We start from the raw sequence: 17860 nt of genomic DNA, 5'->3' as shown, positions 1-17860 counted from the left end.
AAAATATGAATGGCATACTTCACAGATCTAGAAAAAATATTCCAAAAATTTATACGCAATAAAAAAAGAACCCAAATAACTTCAGCAATCTTGAAATGAAGAACAAAGTGGGAGGTATCACACTTTCTGATATCAAGTTATACTACAAGGCCATTGTAATCAAAACAGGTTGGTACCAGCATAAGAACAGACATACGGATCGATGAAAGAGAATAGAGAACCCAGAAATGAATCCACATCTTTAGGATCAATTGATATTTGACAAAAGAGGCAAAAGCATACAACAGAGTAAAGACAGTTTTTTTAATAAATGGTGCTGGGAAAATTAGACAGGTACATGCAAAAAAATGAAACTAGACCACCAACTTACATCATATATAAGAATAAACTCAGAATGAGTTAAAGACTTAAATATTTGACTCAAAACCTTAAAAATCCTAGAAGAACAGATAAATAGTAAAATCTCAGACATTTCTCAGAGTAATATTATTACCAATATATCTCATTGAGCAAAGAAAACAAAGGAAAAAAATAAGTAAATGGGACTATATCAAACTAAAAAGCTTTTGCACAGTAAAAGAAACCACAGCCCTGGCCGGTTGGCTCAGTGGTAGAGCATCGGCCTGGCATGCAGGAGTCCCAGGTTCGATTCCCAGCCAGGGCACACAGGAGAAGTGCCCATCTGCTTCTCTACCCCTCCCCCTCTCTTTCCTCTCTGTCTCTCTCTTCCCCTCCCACAGCCAGGGCTCCATTGGAGCAAAGTTGGCCCAGGCGCTGAGGATGGCTCTGTGGCCTCTGCCTCAGGCACTAGAATGGCTCTGGTCACAACAGAGCGATGCCCCAGATGGGCAGAGCATCGCCCCCTGGTGGGCATGACAGGTGGATCCCGGTCAGGCACATGCGGGAATCTGTCTGACTGCCTCCTGTTTCCAGCTTCAGAAAAATACAAAAATACAAAAAAAAAAAAAAAAAAAGAAACCACAAACAAAATGAGAAAACAACCCACTGAATGGGAGAACATATTTGCCAATAATATATCTAATAAGGGCTTAATTTGCAAAATATATACTGCTCACAAAAATTAGGGGATATTTCAAAATTATGAAATTACAGTACATATAGAACTTATACAACTCAGCACCAGGAATACAAACAATTCAGTTAATAAATGGGCAAAGAACCTGAATAGACACTTCTCCAAAGAGGACATACAGATGGCCAATAGGTATATGAAAACATGTTCAAAGTCACTAATCATCAAGGAAATGAAAATTAAAACCACAATGAGATAACATCTCACACCTGTCAGAATGGCTTTCATTAACAAAACAGCACACAACAAGTGCTGACAAGGGTGTAGAGAAAAGGGAACCCTCCTGCATTGCTGATGGGAATACGGACTTGCACAGCCACCGTGGAAAACAGTATGGCATTTCCTCAAAATTTAAACATGGAACTGCCTTTTGACCCAGCTAACCCATTTTTAGGAATACATCCAAAGAATCCCAAAACACTAATTCAAAAGAAGATATGCACCCTCATGTTTAATGCAGCATTATTTACAATAGTCAAGATCTGGAAACAGCCCAAGTGTCTAAGTGGATGAGTGGATAAAAAAGCTGTGGTACATATACCCAATGGAATACTACATCACCATAAAAAAGAAGGAAATCTTACCTTTTGCAATGGCATGAATGGGCCTGGAGATTATTACGCTAAGTGAAATAAGCCAGGCAGAGAAAGACAAATATCTGATCTCACTTATATGTGGAAACTAATGAACATGGTGAACTGAGGAATGAAATAGAGGCAGACGCAAGGTCATGGGGAACAGAGGGACAGTTGTCAAAGGAAAGAGGGATGAGGGAATGAGATCAGAGAAGGGAAATTGATTAGCCAAATTATATATACATAACACATAGATACAGATACACAACAGTAAATCCTAGAGGGTGAGAGGGTGGGGGGGGGGAGAAAGTATGTAATGGGGGGCACGTTGTTGGGAATTGAGGGTGTTATACTGACTGGGACACTTGAATCCATGTTAACACAATAAATTAAAGTTTAATTTAAAAAAAGAGAGAAAAAAAAGAGAGAAAAAGTTTCAAATCAATAATTAAGTCCCTACCTCAAGAACTTAGAAAAATAAGAGCAAAATAAACCCAAACCAAGTAGACAAAATAAAATAATAATAAAGAGCAGAAATCAATGCAACTGGAAACAGAAAAGCAATGGAAAAATTCAATACAACAAAGAGCTATTTCCCTGTAAAATTCAAGGAAATTGAAAAATCTCCTGCAAGACAGACAAGAAAAAACAATTTTCCAATAGTAGAAATAAAACAAGGAATATCACTACTGATCAGACAAACTCAAATATGATAACTCTACAGAAGTGTATCTGAAAACTTAAGATGGACCAATTCCTCAAAAGGCTAAAATTAGCACAACTCTCCAAATCTGAAAAGGTTCATTAGTGCTGTAACAGTTAAGAAAATGTAATTAATAACTTTTATATTTCAGGAAAAACAATCTTCAGGCTCTAATAGTTCCACTATCAAACATTTAAAGAAGAATGAACAATTATAACAATCTCTTCCAGAAAACACAAGAAAGAGAACTCTCCAATTCACTTTATGAAGATAGGAGTACCTGACAGCATAATCAGATAAAGATAGTAAAATAAAGAAAATCAAATTGTTTAACATAAATATATTTATTTTGGTCTATTTTAACTCAATAAAGGTTGGGGACACCATGGGAGAAAACTACACAACAGTTTTCATGAATATAGATGTAAAAGTCCTTAATGAATATAGTCTTTAGCAAATAGAATTGAGTAAAGTATAAATAGACCAAGAGGTACTTGTTCTAGAAATGCAAGACTAACTTGTAAATCAGTCAATGTAATTCAACATTAACAGTCTAAAACAGAAAAATAACATGATCATACCAATTGATGAAGACTAGCATTTGACAAAATTCAACACTCATTTATTATAAAAACTACCAAAAATTATATTAGAAGGTTTTTTCTCAGCTTCATATACAATAGAACAGCTACAAAACAAAACAAAACAAAAATCCCTACAATTAACATGATATTAATAGTGAAATGGCTGAATGCTTCCCACCTAAGATCAAGAATAGGCAAAAATGGCTACTCTCATCACTCTTCTTCAACATAGCATTGGAAGTTCCAGCTAGTGCAAGAAAGCAAGAAAAGGAAATAAAGGCATATAGATCAGAAATGAAGATATAAAACATCTTTATTTGTAGATAACATGATGGTGTACTTAGAAAATCCAAGGTATCTACAAAGAAATTTTTAGAACTAATGTGAGTTCAGCAACATTTCATCATGAAAGATAAATATACAAAACTCATTTGTATTTTCCTGTATTAGCAATTAACATATGAAAGCTGAAAGTTAAAGTGCAACACTACTTAAAATCACTCAAAATATAATACAGTGAGATAGAAATATAAAAAGCAACTATAGAACTTATATGTTCTATAAAAAAATCCAGATGAAAGAAAATATCTAAGTAAATACGCTGTGTTCATGAATTTTAATACTCAATAAAAATGTCAATTCACACTTTTATAAAAATCTGGAAAGATATTTTTGCAGCTTTCATAGACATGCTTATTCTAAAATTTATATGAAAAGGCAAAAAACTAGAATAGCTAAAGCAACTGTGGAAAAGAAGAATAAAGTAGGAGGAATTAGTTTACTCAATTTTAAGACCGAAATCATAGCTACAGTAATCAAGACTGTAGCACTGGCAGAGGGATAGACACATAGCATAGATCAGTGTAATAGAATAGCAAACAAAGAAGAAAAATAAATCCACTTAATATATATCCAAATACTTTTGACAAATGTGCAAGGCAATTCAATAAAAAAGATCAACAAATAATACTGGAAAATTGGATATCTACTGAGACAATAATGAATCTCCAGCTAAATTTCAAACCTGATATAAATATTAACTTAGAGTACACATTTACATGCAAAGTATAAAAAAATTTTTAAATAAAAAATTCTTGGGATCTAGGACAAAGCAACCAATTCCTAGATTTTATGCAACAGTATGATTCATAACAAAAGAATTAACAAACTAAGCTTCATAAAAATATAAAATATTTTCTCTGTGAAATACTCTTAACAGAGTCTTAAACAATTGACAGGGAGAAAATATTTGGCCTGACCTGTGGAGGTACAGTTGATGGGGTGTCAACCTGGAATGCTGAGGTCACCAGTCCAAAACCTCAGGCTTGCCTGGTCAAGGCACATGCGAGAAGTAACTACTATGAGTTGGTGCTTTCTGCTCCCCCTCTCCTCTGTCTCTCTCTAAACTCAATAACAAAGAATATTGGCAAATAAGATATCTAACAAAGAACTAAAAAATTTATCTAGAATAACACTTAAAATTCTCAAAATTGAATGGTTAAAAGAAGTAGAAGAGAAAAGCCTAACAAACTGAAAATCATTACTTTAGTTAGACCTAGAAGAAACGGAAGTTTCAGGAAAAATGACAAACCAAAGATCTCTATATAAAAAGTTCTTAGTAAAACCAGAAACCAAAGGAGAAAAAATCAAGGACGCTAGAGAAATTTGAAGCAGAATACCCATATAGGAAAAAATAAATTCTGATATAATAGGTACAAGTAGTTAAAGGTCTGTATATCATAGCCTACATATTAAATTTTACTAGAAAACCATATAAAATGACTATGCTTTTCCCAACATTACACAATTTATGATCAATGACCACAAGGGCTGTTCATATGTCTAAAATGTAAATGTTTGATTTTATTCATTTTTCAGATTAGGCATTACAGAAACCAAAACAGTTTCTTTTCCATTTTTAGGTTTAAAAGGAATCATCCATCACAAGCAGCTGAAATATCTAAACCTAATTCTCAAAACTCTAAAACTTGTTACTGCCTTTAAAAATTGAAAGACCAAAGGCTGAAGGTATCTTAATAAAAAAGGACACTAAAATTTTTAGCATAAGCTATATGTATGGTATAAGCATCTATAAACATTTACATAATTAAATGGTTAATTTAAGAGGACTTAGAGAGTTCCAAAAGATGCTTGGCTAAATTTTCCTTTCTTTATAGACCCAATCCTCTCATTCACCATACATTTAAAGATATGGTATCTTCCCCCTCCAGAATAAATTGTGAGAGTCAATGATTATTCTTAAATTTAAGATAATGAATTTCTTTTTTAAAAATATGTATATTACATTTTTGTAAGCATTAAAATAGGCAATACTTGCAAAGTTCCCATGATTTAAACTTGTCCAAGGTCTGTCAGCTTGCATTTTTATGTTACTTTCAATTAAATCCACCTCAACTGAGATATAAAATTATTGACACAGACAACAGTATGGTGATTATAAGAGGGAATGGAGGGTGGGGGAAGGAAGAAGAGAGCAAAAGAGGGGATAAATGGTGATGGAGGGAGACTTGACTTGGGGTGGTGAATACACAGCGCAATGTATAGATGATGTATTATTGTAGAATTGTACACCTGAAACCAGTAGTGGGTTTCTTTTGTTTTTGTTTTTAGGGAGAGGCAGGGAGAGAGAGAGACAGGAACATCAAGCTGCTCCTCTATATGCCCTGACCAGGGAATCCAACAGGCAACCACTGTGCTCTGGGAGGACACTCCAACCAATGGAGCTATCTGACCAGGGCTTTTAACTTTTATTTATTTTTATTTATTTATTTATTTTTTAGAGAGACAGAGAGAGGACGGGAGAGTGGTGGGGGGGGAGGAAGCATTCTTTGTTGTTCCAGTCAGTCCTGCATTCTCTGGTTGCTTCCCATGTGTGCCCTGACCAGGGATCGAACCCGCAACCTTGTCGTTTAGGGACAACACTCAACTGACTGAGCTGACCAGCCAGGGCCTGAAACCTGTATAATTTTATTAACCAATGTCAATTCAATAAATTCAATAAAAACAAGAGATAATAAAGTTAGAATTGGCAATCATCACCATCAATTATTCCTTTCCTTCAAAGGAGCCATAAAAGGGGCCAGAACCTTTCCTTCAACATTCGAATTATAAGGGGAAAAAACGCATTCTGTCCACAAAAGTGTATGACCAAAATACTCAAACCATTGAGACAAACAAAAAAATCCGGCTGTGGTTTGGGGGTTGGGGAGAGGCTACTGGGAGAATAAATAATGATGGATAAAGACTTGACTTGGAGGAGAGTGTACACACAATACAGCATACATAGATGATGTAGTATTGGGCACCTAAAACCAAGGTCACCACAATAAATTCAATTTAAAAAATCTGGATGGCAATATCTGAATAGGCAGTATTTTTATTAGTAAAGAAACAGGAATAGTATAACATCTGATTGATTGATTTTTAATATCCTGAAATTTCTGTTATATTACTCATTATAAAATTTAAATTAAAAAAAAACAAAATTAGATCTAATCTAAAGAAAGGATTTCTATGTAATTTTAGCAAATATCTAAAATATAAATATCCTCATCTGAAAAAACTGAGGATACAATAAAAATATCCACTGATGCTAAATGCTAAAATACTGCAGATTCATGAATACTACTCAAAGTATTGAGGATTAATAATTTAAATAATATAGTATGTATACGAGAAGGAAAAGAAAAAAGCTTCAGAAAAAGAAAGAATATCTCTATAGCTGCCATCCTCTTTTCTCACTCTTTCTATAAAAACAAGTGTATTCCATTAAGCATTGCCCATATGATGATGCCTTATGAATTATTAACCATTCAACAAAATAAAATAATACTTGAGCTCTTAGAAATGACTGCCTATCTCCATTATTCACCTGCCTCAATTTGAGTACTACTTGCTAATCTGTGTAAATTTATTTCTCAGAGGCTTTTCTTTCATGAACATCAAGTTTTCCTGTGATGGCCCTTTCCATTCACTGTAAATGGTGTAATTGTTTTCCAAATAATACATAAATATTAAAATATTTTATAATTAAAGTACAAAGATAGATTACAAAATATAAGTTTTATACACTCAAGGTGTATTATCAGTTAAGTAGATGTGTGCTATGTTCTAGGCCTGGTTGAATCCAACATTAGAAACACTAAAATTCAGTACAATTTGTTACAAGTAAACTGTAATAACTTTTTCCATATCTACTCATGTAATTTTCTCTTTCCGGTTATTAATATATATTTCATTCTAAAATGGGCAATTTGGCCTGAACAGGCGATGGCACAGGAAACAGAGCAGCAATCTGGGACACTAAGGACCCAGGTTCAGTATGGGGTCACAGACATGATCCCATGGTCACTGGCTTGGGCCCAAAGATCACTGGCTTAAAGCCCAAGGTCATTGGCTCAAACTCAAGGTCACTGGCTCAGCTGGAGTCCCCTGGCCAAGGCACATAAGAGAAAGCAATCAATGAACAACTAACGTGGCACAACTATGAGTTGATGCTTCTCATCTCTCTTCCTTCTTGTCAGTCTATCCCTGTCCGTCTGTCTGTCGGTCTGTCGCTCTCTCTTTTTCTCTCTCACTAAATAATATAAGACGGGGAATCTGAATTTTGATCAAATTACCATGTTAAGCATTAACCTTGCAAATGCAGTGTTTCTCAACAGTCAGTACCATAATTTTTAGATATCTAAAACTTCTGTCTCGGTATATTTTTAATGTAAAAAAATATTTAAGCAAAAGGGTGAAACTATAACAGGTAACTGCTATGATCAAAGGTATAAACATATGTTTAATATTTATTTGACTCTTATATTTTAGATCAGGGTTTGCAGCACCCTGCCTTAGGGAAAAGAATACATCATTGCTGAAGTGCTGGTTTATAATAAAAACAAAATGTTAGGTATTTTCTGTTTGTAGATAACTAAATCTATTTCAATTATATATTTTTCTATGAGAATTAACTCATAAAAGCAATCATAAAAATTAAATTATTTCTAGCTACTAAAATTATGAAAAAAATGTTTTAAAAGTTAACCTGTAACTTGCTCAGGAAATCATTTTATTGTACATTAATAAAGTATTTAATTCATACATTCTTACCGTTCTCTATTAAATTTAAGGGAATGAAGAATAGCTGGTCTTTTTTGTCTAAGGTTCCATAAATGAAGTGTATCATCTGAACCTGCACTGACCAAAGCACCCTGAAACAAAAAGAAGACAAATTTAGCAAGTGATTTACTTAATTTACGGTATCTTATGAAGCAAAACCAAAAATCTAATTTTGAATTTTTTATTGCTTGACTTGTTATTTGTAGCTCTATGAACTATAAATATTTGGTACATCAACCACACACACTTCAATCAGGAAGGCTAAGAAAGCTGAAGTGGAAGAAGAAAGTAAACTACAGCATAGGGACTGGTCAGGATGACTAGCTCAAAAAACATGCACATACTAATATAGAGGAGTAAGCATGACTGTGACTATTAAGAACTTTTTTCTATTGTTTTGGGGAAAAACTTAGCTTAATTTTTTTTGTTTCTACTATTCACACATATACTATATAGCTTTGCAGAGAAATAAATACCTAACCTAGTTTTAAAATTCAATCTAGTCATATCAAAATTCTCCATTTGTAAGAATTTTCTAAATACTATAGTTAGAAAGCATATATGACATAATTTTTTATAGTTCAAGAAGCTTCATCTATGATGAAAGAAAAAAATTATAATAAAAGGAAACACCCAACTAGAATTCAGCATAAGTTCAAAAATAATGTTAAGATTCTTTATATGCAAAACCTCCAAATATAAACAAATCCTATTTCCAATACAAAAGGATATTTTCTACTTCTTAATATGGAAGACACCATATAGACAGATAACTAGCTGCCATGTATGATATAATACACACACACATGCAAACACACATATATATACACATTTAAACTATTTATTTCACTGAACTCAGTAACATCATCTTAAATGATGTCAGAATTTTTATAATTATGAATTTCCCAACTAAATATGTCACTGCTTGTCCTATTACAGATCCTGAATCAAAGTATGTTCTGTAAAACTGATTTTGCAGAATCATGGTGATCCTGAGATACCTAAAATTCTTACCATATTTTCCAAAGTACTCTGTTAGAAGTAACCTTTTACAGTTTATAACATCAATCACAAATATCAAAATCATTATCCATTCAGATGCTAGAAAGAACTATATTGAAATTCCTAAAAGTTATTTGTTCTTTAGGCATTAGAGAGAAGATAGGAATCTAAATGCCTTCATAAAAATTCCTAAAACAAAAGTACTAATGTATCCTATGGTGGTTCTATTTATATTCTGTATCTGTGACTTTAGTCTCAAAGAAGAATAACTTTTAAACTACCAATCATAATCAGAGTATATCTAGTTAAAAATGTTTTTAAAAGTTTATATAATTTGCATATATGTGTATAAATGTATAAATATACATATTCAAAGAGGTATATACATTAAAATATACACTATAACATGAACTCACCAATAATTACATTTCATACAATAAAATGTACCCTATACATGCCTTGCAGATTTTTATGTTTGTTTGCTTATTTGTAAACTATTCCCAAATGTTTTATATATATAAACTGTAAAATTACTAGAATTCTTGGAAAGTGCTTAATAAACTACAATTATTTTTTTTGAGATATAGGATACTGATCTTGTTTCTCAGGAAAGTAGAAATTTACTTGAGATATGGTGAGGATAAAATATAATATAGGAAATTAAAACATTCTCCACAGTAAATAATTATGTGCTATACAAAAGATGGCAAAACCAATAAAATTAAAGCAACATATGTCAATAATATTTTAGTATAATAGCTGAATAATCTAGGGAGAAAGTCAGTAATATTAATTCTATGACAAATTTGGGAGGTAACTTTTCATTGGAAGAAGATGAACAGGATCACTGAACATTATAGCACCCACAGAGATAGGATACATGAAAGTAAGCACATCATCAGTGTGTCTAGGACTCATTTACAAGCAAAGTGAATCCACAAGAAGCATTACTAAAAAAGATCTATGAAAAGATTAAAAACTTTGAACAAAACCACCAGTCATGAGGTCAGAAACTGGGAAATTTGCAAAAAAAGTACAGAAATTAAGAATAGAGTAGATCAAGATGAGTAGTTTAGCATAAACAGTATAAACAATAGAAGGATGTTGAAGGCTTGTTTTTATAATATATATTCTTGTTATGTAGCACAGAGGAAAACATAGGGCCTTGAAGACAACTCTCAGAAAATCAAACGCAGAGAAAATACTGGGAGACAATTTATGCCTGCTAGTATACATCCATGTAGAAGGCAAAAAGGCTGAGATCTCTCAACGAGTAACACTGAGACTTAAAACGTAGTCATTATATAATTAGTTATTATAACAAAATATTTTTTAAATGTTTTCCTTTTCTGTCCTCATTTCTCTCTCTTGTTTTGATACCTTATAGCAAGTATGTCTATAAAGTGAAATATGCTCGGTTTGTCAATAAGGAAATTCCCACAACCTTATGAGAACAATTTTGAGCCAACAGAAGTAAAAAGCGGGCATCTGCCAAGAACACAAATTCTTCATGCCCCAGGTTGTCTCTAGTACAAAGTTCCATGAACCACTGTATTCATGTTATGGTTATATATGCTTAGAAAGAGGTATATATGCAAATATATGCAGACATTGAATTAAAAATCATAGTTCATGCCATAAGAGATCACTCTGTAGTATCTCATTTTTTCCCTCTGAGCACTAAATTTAATCTTCTAAGTGCCTTAAAAGATTTGGCCCTGGCCGGTTGGCTCAGCAGTAGAGCGTCGACCTAGCGTGCGGAGGACCCGGGTTCGATTCCGGCCAGGGCACATAGGAGAAGCGCCCATTTGCTTCTCCACCCCTCCGCCGTGCTTTCCTCTCTGTCTCTCTCTTCCCCTCCTGCAGCCAAGGCTCCATTGGAGCAAAGATGGCCCAGGCACTGGGCATGGCTCTGTGGTCTCTGCCTCAGGCGCTAGAGTGGCTCTGGTCGCAATATGGCGACGCCCAGGATGGGCAGAGCATCGCCCCCTGGGGGGCAGAGCACCGCCCCTGGTGGGCGTGCCGGGTGGATCCCGGTCGGGCTCATGCGGGAGTCTGTCTGACTGTCTCTCCCTGTTTCCAGCTTCAGAAAAAAGAAAAAAAAAAAAAGAAAAGAAAAGAAAAAAAAAAAAAAAGATTTGGTAGTGCACGAACTCTTAAGGCATTTTTGCATTGACTGGCTCACTTAACATTTTTAAAAAGTTCTAGAAAACTCAAGGATCCACTATAAAAAATCTGAGTCAAGAACAATAAGAGATATTTTTTAAACCCCATTTACAATTGTATCAAAAATTCCTAGGAATAAATTTAACCAAGGAGGTAAGACTATACTTGCAAACTATAAGGCATTGAAGAAAGACATTAAAGAAGATACAAATAAATGGAAGTATCACCATGCTTATGGATAGAAGAATTAACATAGTTAAAATGTCCATACTACTCAAAGTAATATATTCAATGCAATTCCTATCAAAATATCAATGTCAGGCCCTGGCTGGTTGGCTCAGTGGTAGAGCATTGGCCTGGCGTGCAGGAGTCCCGGGTTTGATTCCCGGCCAGGGCACACAGGAGAATCACCCATCTGCTTCTCGACCCCTCCCCCTCTCCTTCCTCTCTGTCTCTCTCTTCCCCTCCCGCAGCCGAGGCTCCATTGGAGCAAAGATGGCCCGGGCGCTGAGGATGGCTCTGTGGCCTCTGCCTCAGGTGCTTGAATGGCTCTGGATGCAACAGAGCGACGCCCCTGGTAGGCATGCCGGGTGGATCCCGGTCGGGCGCATGCGGGAGTCTGTCTGACTGCCTCCCCGTTTCCAGCTTCGGAAAAGTGCAAAAGGAAAAAAAAAAAATATATATATATATATATATCAATGTCTGCACAGAACTAGGACAAATAATCCTAAAGTTTATATGGAAACACAAAAGACCCCAAACAGAGCAATCTTAAGAAGAATTAAGCTAGAGATATTACATTACCTGTAAACTCTTTTGTGGACGCACACAAAATTTCTGGCAGACCAGTGGTTAAAAATCACTGGCATAGGAAATATAATCAATAATACTATAATAACTATGGGTGGTGTCAGATGGGTACTAGACTTATCTGGGTGATCACTTTCTGAGTTATATAAATGCCTAATCACTATATTGTATACCTGAAAGTAATATAATATTGTATCAACTGTAATTGAAAAATTTTAAACACATTTTTTTTTTGTATTTTTCTGAAGCCGGAAATGGGGAGAGACAGTCAGACAGACTCCCGTATGCGCCCAACCGGGATCCACCCGGCACGCCCACCAGGGGCGACGCTCTGCCCCTCTGGGGCGTCGCTCTGCCGTGACCAGAGCCACTCTAGCGCCTGGGGCAGAGGCCAAGGAGCCATCCCCAGCGCCCGGGCCATCTTTGCTCCAATGGAGCCTTGGCTGCGGGAGGGGAAGAGAGAGACAGAGAGGAAGGGGGGGATGGAGAAGCAAATGGGCGCTTCTCCTATGTGCCCTGGCTGGGAATCGAACCCAGGTCCCCTGCACGCCAGGCCGATGCTCTACCGCTGAGCCAACCGGCCAGGGCTACACATTTTTTAAAAAGGTATATGTGATGGACATTTAAACTAAACAAAACATCTTTTCACACCAAAAAAAAAAAAAAAAAATCTGAATCAAGATGGCTTTAAGTAGCCTTTAACTAATGGGAGCTTCAACCTTCCTGAGCTTTATAAATAAATATTTTTTGTCCATAGAGAGTTACTAATCACCACAGGTCTATAAAATTAGAGATAAGCTAGGCAGCCAATTGGCATTATAGCTATAGATATATAAATAGATAAATATCCATACATATACAAAATGCACGTGCGCGCACACACACACACACACACACACACACACACAAAGAAAGAGAGAGAAAAGCTCATAAGTAATTAAGTGAAAAGATTATTTCATGGGAGATAAAGACAAAACATGAAATCAGAACTGAAATATAAAATTTAAGTTGATGGGAGAAGAGTGTATGGAAGAAAAGGTTTATGGTCAGTGAAGCAATCAAAGAATTTAAGTAATATTTAAAAAACATTTAAATAATCTATAAATAATTCTAGAACATTAAATTTAACAAGGTGACATTGATCAATAAAAGTACAGTACATAGGTTTTGCCTGGCCTGCGGTGGCACAGTGGATAAAGCATTGACCTGGAATGCTGAGGTCACTGGTTCGAAACCCTGGGCCTGCCTGGTCAAGGGACATATGGTAGCTGATGCATCCTCCTCCTGTCCCCTTCTCTCTCACTTCTATCTCTCTCTCTCTCCCCTCTCTAAAATGAATAAATAAAATCTTAAGAAAAAAAAAAGTGTACAAAGGTTTCAGAGAAACATTTCTATACCTTTTGAACTGTTGATTATGTTGTATACTCATCACCCAAAGTCAAATAATTTTGCTTCACCATATATTTGTCTTTTTTGACACCCATCCTCCCACCACTCCCCCACATCCTCCTCCCCCTGGTAACCACTTCACTTTTATCTATGTCCATGAGGCTCAGTTTTATATCCCACCTATTTGTGAAGTCATATAGTTCTTAGCTTTTTCTGATTTACTTATTTCATTCAGTATAATGTTCTCAAGGTTCATCCATGTTGTCATAAATCACACCATGTCATCATTTCTTATGGCTGAGTAATATTCCATAGCTTATATGTACCACATCTTCTTTATCCAATTCTCTGTCAAGGAACACTTTGGTTGTTTCCATGTCTTGGCCACTGTGAATAATGCTGCAATGAATATGGGGGTGCATGTGTCTTTATGTACCAATGTTTTTTAGTTTTGGGATAGATACCCAGTAGAGGGATTGCTGGGTCATATGGTATTTTGATTCTTAAGCTTTTGAGTAACCACCATACATTCTTCCTTATGGTTGTACTAATTTGTATTCCCACCAGCTGTGAATGAGGGCTACTTTTTCTCCACTGCCTAACACTTGTTCTTAACCTGTCTTGTTCATAATAGCCAATCTAACAGGTGTCAATCCCATTTTTAAATAGTCTGCTTGTTTGTTGCTGAGTTTTGTGAGTTTTTCATATATCTTGGATGTTAACCCGTTATTGATGAAGTTGTTTGCAAATATCATCTCCCATTTAGTTGGCTGCCTATAAGTTTTGTTGTCAGTTTCTGTTGCTGTGCAGAAGCTTTTCAGTTGTATAGAGTTCCACTCATCTTTTGGCCTTATCTTCCCTTACCTTTAGGGTCAAATCTAGAAATTGTTGTCTATGGCCAACATCCATGAGTTTAGTACCTATGTTTTCTTCTATGTAATTTATTGTTCCAAATCTTATATATAGATTTTTGATCCATTTTGAATTAATTTTAGTGCAAGAGGACAAACTATAGTCAAGCTTCATTCTTTTTCAAGTAGTTTTCCAATTTTGCCAGCACCGTTTATTGAAGGGGCTTTCTTTTCTCCATTGTGTGTTTTTAGCTCCATTGTCAAAGATTACTTGTCCATATATATGTTGTTTTATTTCTGGGTTCTCAAATCTGTTCCATTGGTCTGTATATCTGTTTTTCTGATACCATGCTGTTTAGATTATCATGGCGCTATAACATGATTTGAAGTAAGGTACAGTGTCTGCCATCTATTGCGGGGGTTAGGTTCCAGAACCCCCCATGATAGGCAAAAATCTGCAAAGTAGTGACCTTATATTTATTTTATTACTTATATATATATTAAGGCTTTATAAACCCTCCCCACACACTTATAAATCATTTCCACACTGTTATTAACATTTCCCACACTTACTTTGCTTATTTTACTGCAAAATAATAAAAGTAATATATAAAAATACCTATATGCTGCAAAGTCCCATGATATAGCAAAAAATCCATGATACAAAATTAGATATATACAATTTAAAAGTCCGTGATACAGTGAGACTGCAAAAAGTGAACCACAATATCGTGAGGGACGACTATAGTGTGATACCTCTGGCTTCATATTTTTTCCTCAGCATTTCTTTGGCTATTTGGGGTTTTTTTATGGTTCCATACAAACCTGGTAATTTTTGTTCTATTTCTTTTAAAAATGTACTGGGATTTTGATGGGAATTGCATTAAATTTGTATGTTGATTTGGGTAAGATGACCATTTTAATTATGGTGATTCTTCCAACCCATGAAAATGGAATATTTTTCCACTTCATTGTGTCTTTTAAAATTTCTTTCAACAGCATTTTGTAGTTTTCAGTATATAGGTCCTTCACATCCTTTGTAAAGTTTGATCCTAGGTATTTTACTTTATTTTTTGTTGTTGAAATTCTAACAGAAATTGTTTTTTTGAGTTCATTGTTGGCATACAGGAAACCAACAGACTTTTGTATACTGATTTCATATTCCGTAACATTATTGTATGGTTTCTTGTTGGAGTCTTTGGGGTTTTCTATATACAGCATCATGCCATCTGCAAAAAGTAATACCTTTACTTTATCTTTTCTGATATGAATGCCTTTTATGTCTTTCTCTTGCCTGATAGCTCTGGCTAAGACTTCTAGAACTATGTTGAATAGGAGTGGAGAGAGTAGGCAGCCTGTTTTGTTCTTGATTTTTAGAAGAAAAGCCTTTATTTTTTCACCACTTAGTATATTAGCTGATATAAATAGTTGGTCATAGATAGCCTTTATTATGTTGAGGTACTTTTTTCTATATCCATTTTATTCAGTGTTTTTTTTAACATAAAGGGATATTGTATCTATTGAATGCCTTTTCTGCATCTATTGATAGAATCATATGATTTTTCTTCTTTGTTTTGTTGATGTGGTGTATTACACCAATCAATTTCCATATGTTGAACCATCCTTGTGCTCCTGTAATGAATTCCACTTGATTGTGATATGTTCTTTCTTAGTGTGTTGTATTCGACTTGCTAGTATTTTTTTTTTTTTTAGGATTTTTGCATATGTATTCATTAGAGGTATTGGTTTGTAGTTTTATTTTTTTGTGTTGTCCTTGCCAGGTTTTGGTGTGCAGGTTATGCTGGCCTCATAAAATATGTTAGGTAGTATTGCTCCTTATTCTGTTTTTTGAAAGACTTTGTGAAGGATAAGTACCAAATATTCTTTGAATGTATGGTAGAATTTACTAGTTCAGCCATTTGGTCTTGGACTTTTATTTTGGGAAAGGTTTTTGATAGTTGTTTCTATTTCTCCTCTGCTTATAGGTCTATTTAGGTTTTCCACTTCTTCATGACTCAGTCTAGGAAGATTGTCTAGTTCTAGGAGTTACTAATCCATTTCCTCTAGGTGGTTGAATTTGGTGGCATATAATCTTTCATACTATTCTACCATAATCTGTTGTATATTTATGATGTCTGTGGTAATTTCTCCTCTTTTATTTCAGATTTTGTTTACATGAGTCTTCATCTTTTTTCCTTACTAACTCTAGCCAGGGGCTTGTTGATTTTATTGATCTTTTCAAAGAACCAACTTTGTTGTATTACTTTTTTCCATAAATTTTTTATTCTCCATTTCATTTAGTTCTGCTCTAATTTTTACTATTTTCTTTCTTCTGCTGATTTTGGGTTGCCTCTGTTCTTCTTTTTTTAGTTCCTTAAGATGTAATAGTAGGTTGTTTACTTGGGATTTCTCTTGTTTCTTAAGTAATGATATAAACTTCCCTCTTATGACTGCTTTTGCTGCACTCCAGAAATTTTGATGTCTTGTCAGTTTTGTGCGATTGTATATATGTATATTTTGATCTTTGTTTTTATTTTTTCTTTGACCCAGTCATTTTTTAGAAGTATGTTGTTTAACTTATTCATTTTTATGGGTTTCTTTACTTTATATTTATAGTTAAATTCTAATTTCAAAGGCTTTTGGTCAGATAATATACTTGGTACAATCAATCTTCCTGAGTTTGATTATGTTAGTATTTTGTCCCAATATATGGTCTGTCATTGGGAATGTTTCATGCATACTGAAAATGAATATCGATATAATCTGATGTTCTAGGATAAAATATTCTGCAAATGTCTATTATGTCCAAAGGTCTAGTGTGTTGTTTAAAGCCAGTATTTCTTTGTTGATTTTTTTTGGATGATCTATCTAAAGCTGGCAATCTCCAAATATGATTGTGTTTTTGTTTGATTCTATTTTTAGATCAATTAATAGATGTCTTACATATTTTGGTTTGGTGCATATATATATATACATTTTTTTTTCATTTTTCCGAAGTGAAACTCCGGAAAGACAGACTCCCGCATGCGCTTGACTGGGACCCACCCAGCATGCCTACCAGGAGGTTGATGATCTGCCCATCTGGGGCATTGCTCCATTGTGGCTGGAGCCATTCTAGTGCCTGAGGTGGAGGCCATGGAGCCATCCTCAGAGACAACTTTGCTCCAATGGAGCCCTGGCTGCAGGAAGGGAAGAGAGAGATAGAAAGGAGAGGAGGGAGGGTGGAGAAGCAGATGGGTGCTTCTCCTGTATACCCTGACCGGGAATTGAACCTGGGACTTCCACATGCTGGGCCAACGCTCTACCACTGAGCCAACTGGCCAGGGCCTTGGTACATATATATTAAGAAGTGTTATGCCTTCTTGAAACAATGTCCCTTTTATTATTATTAATTGTCAATCTTTGTCTCTTGTTACTTTTGCTGTTTCGAAGTCAGCATTGTCAGGTATGAGTATGGAAACATCTGCTTTTCTTTGGATTTTATTTGCTTGGAGAATTGTTTTCCAACCTTTCACTTTGAACCTACTTTTTTGTCCTTGCACCTTAGATGTGTCTCTTGA

At 35.0% G+C, this 17860-nt stretch overlaps 1 protein-coding gene across 4 annotated transcripts in view; it reads right to left on the bottom strand.

The window, feature by feature from the left end:
• STXBP5L (syntaxin binding protein 5L) overlaps positions 1-17860 on the bottom strand; it is a 351861-nt gene that overhangs the window by 285505 nt on the left and 48496 nt on the right. For all 4 annotated transcript variants that reach the window (XM_066347937.1, XM_066347939.1, XM_066347938.1 and 1 more), the window contains exon 5: positions 8074-8174. In XM_066347937.1, coding sequence (XP_066204034.1) covers positions 8074-8174 — 101 coding nt within the window. The remainder of the gene's footprint in view (positions 1-8073; positions 8175-17860) is intronic.

The sequence above is a fragment of the Saccopteryx leptura genome, chromosome 8, assembly GCF_036850995.1.
Source record: "Saccopteryx leptura isolate mSacLep1 chromosome 8, mSacLep1_pri_phased_curated, whole genome shotgun sequence".
Taxonomy (NCBI): domain Eukaryota; kingdom Metazoa; phylum Chordata; class Mammalia; order Chiroptera; family Emballonuridae; genus Saccopteryx; species Saccopteryx leptura.
This window is presented reverse-complemented; position numbering and strand designations above follow the sequence as displayed.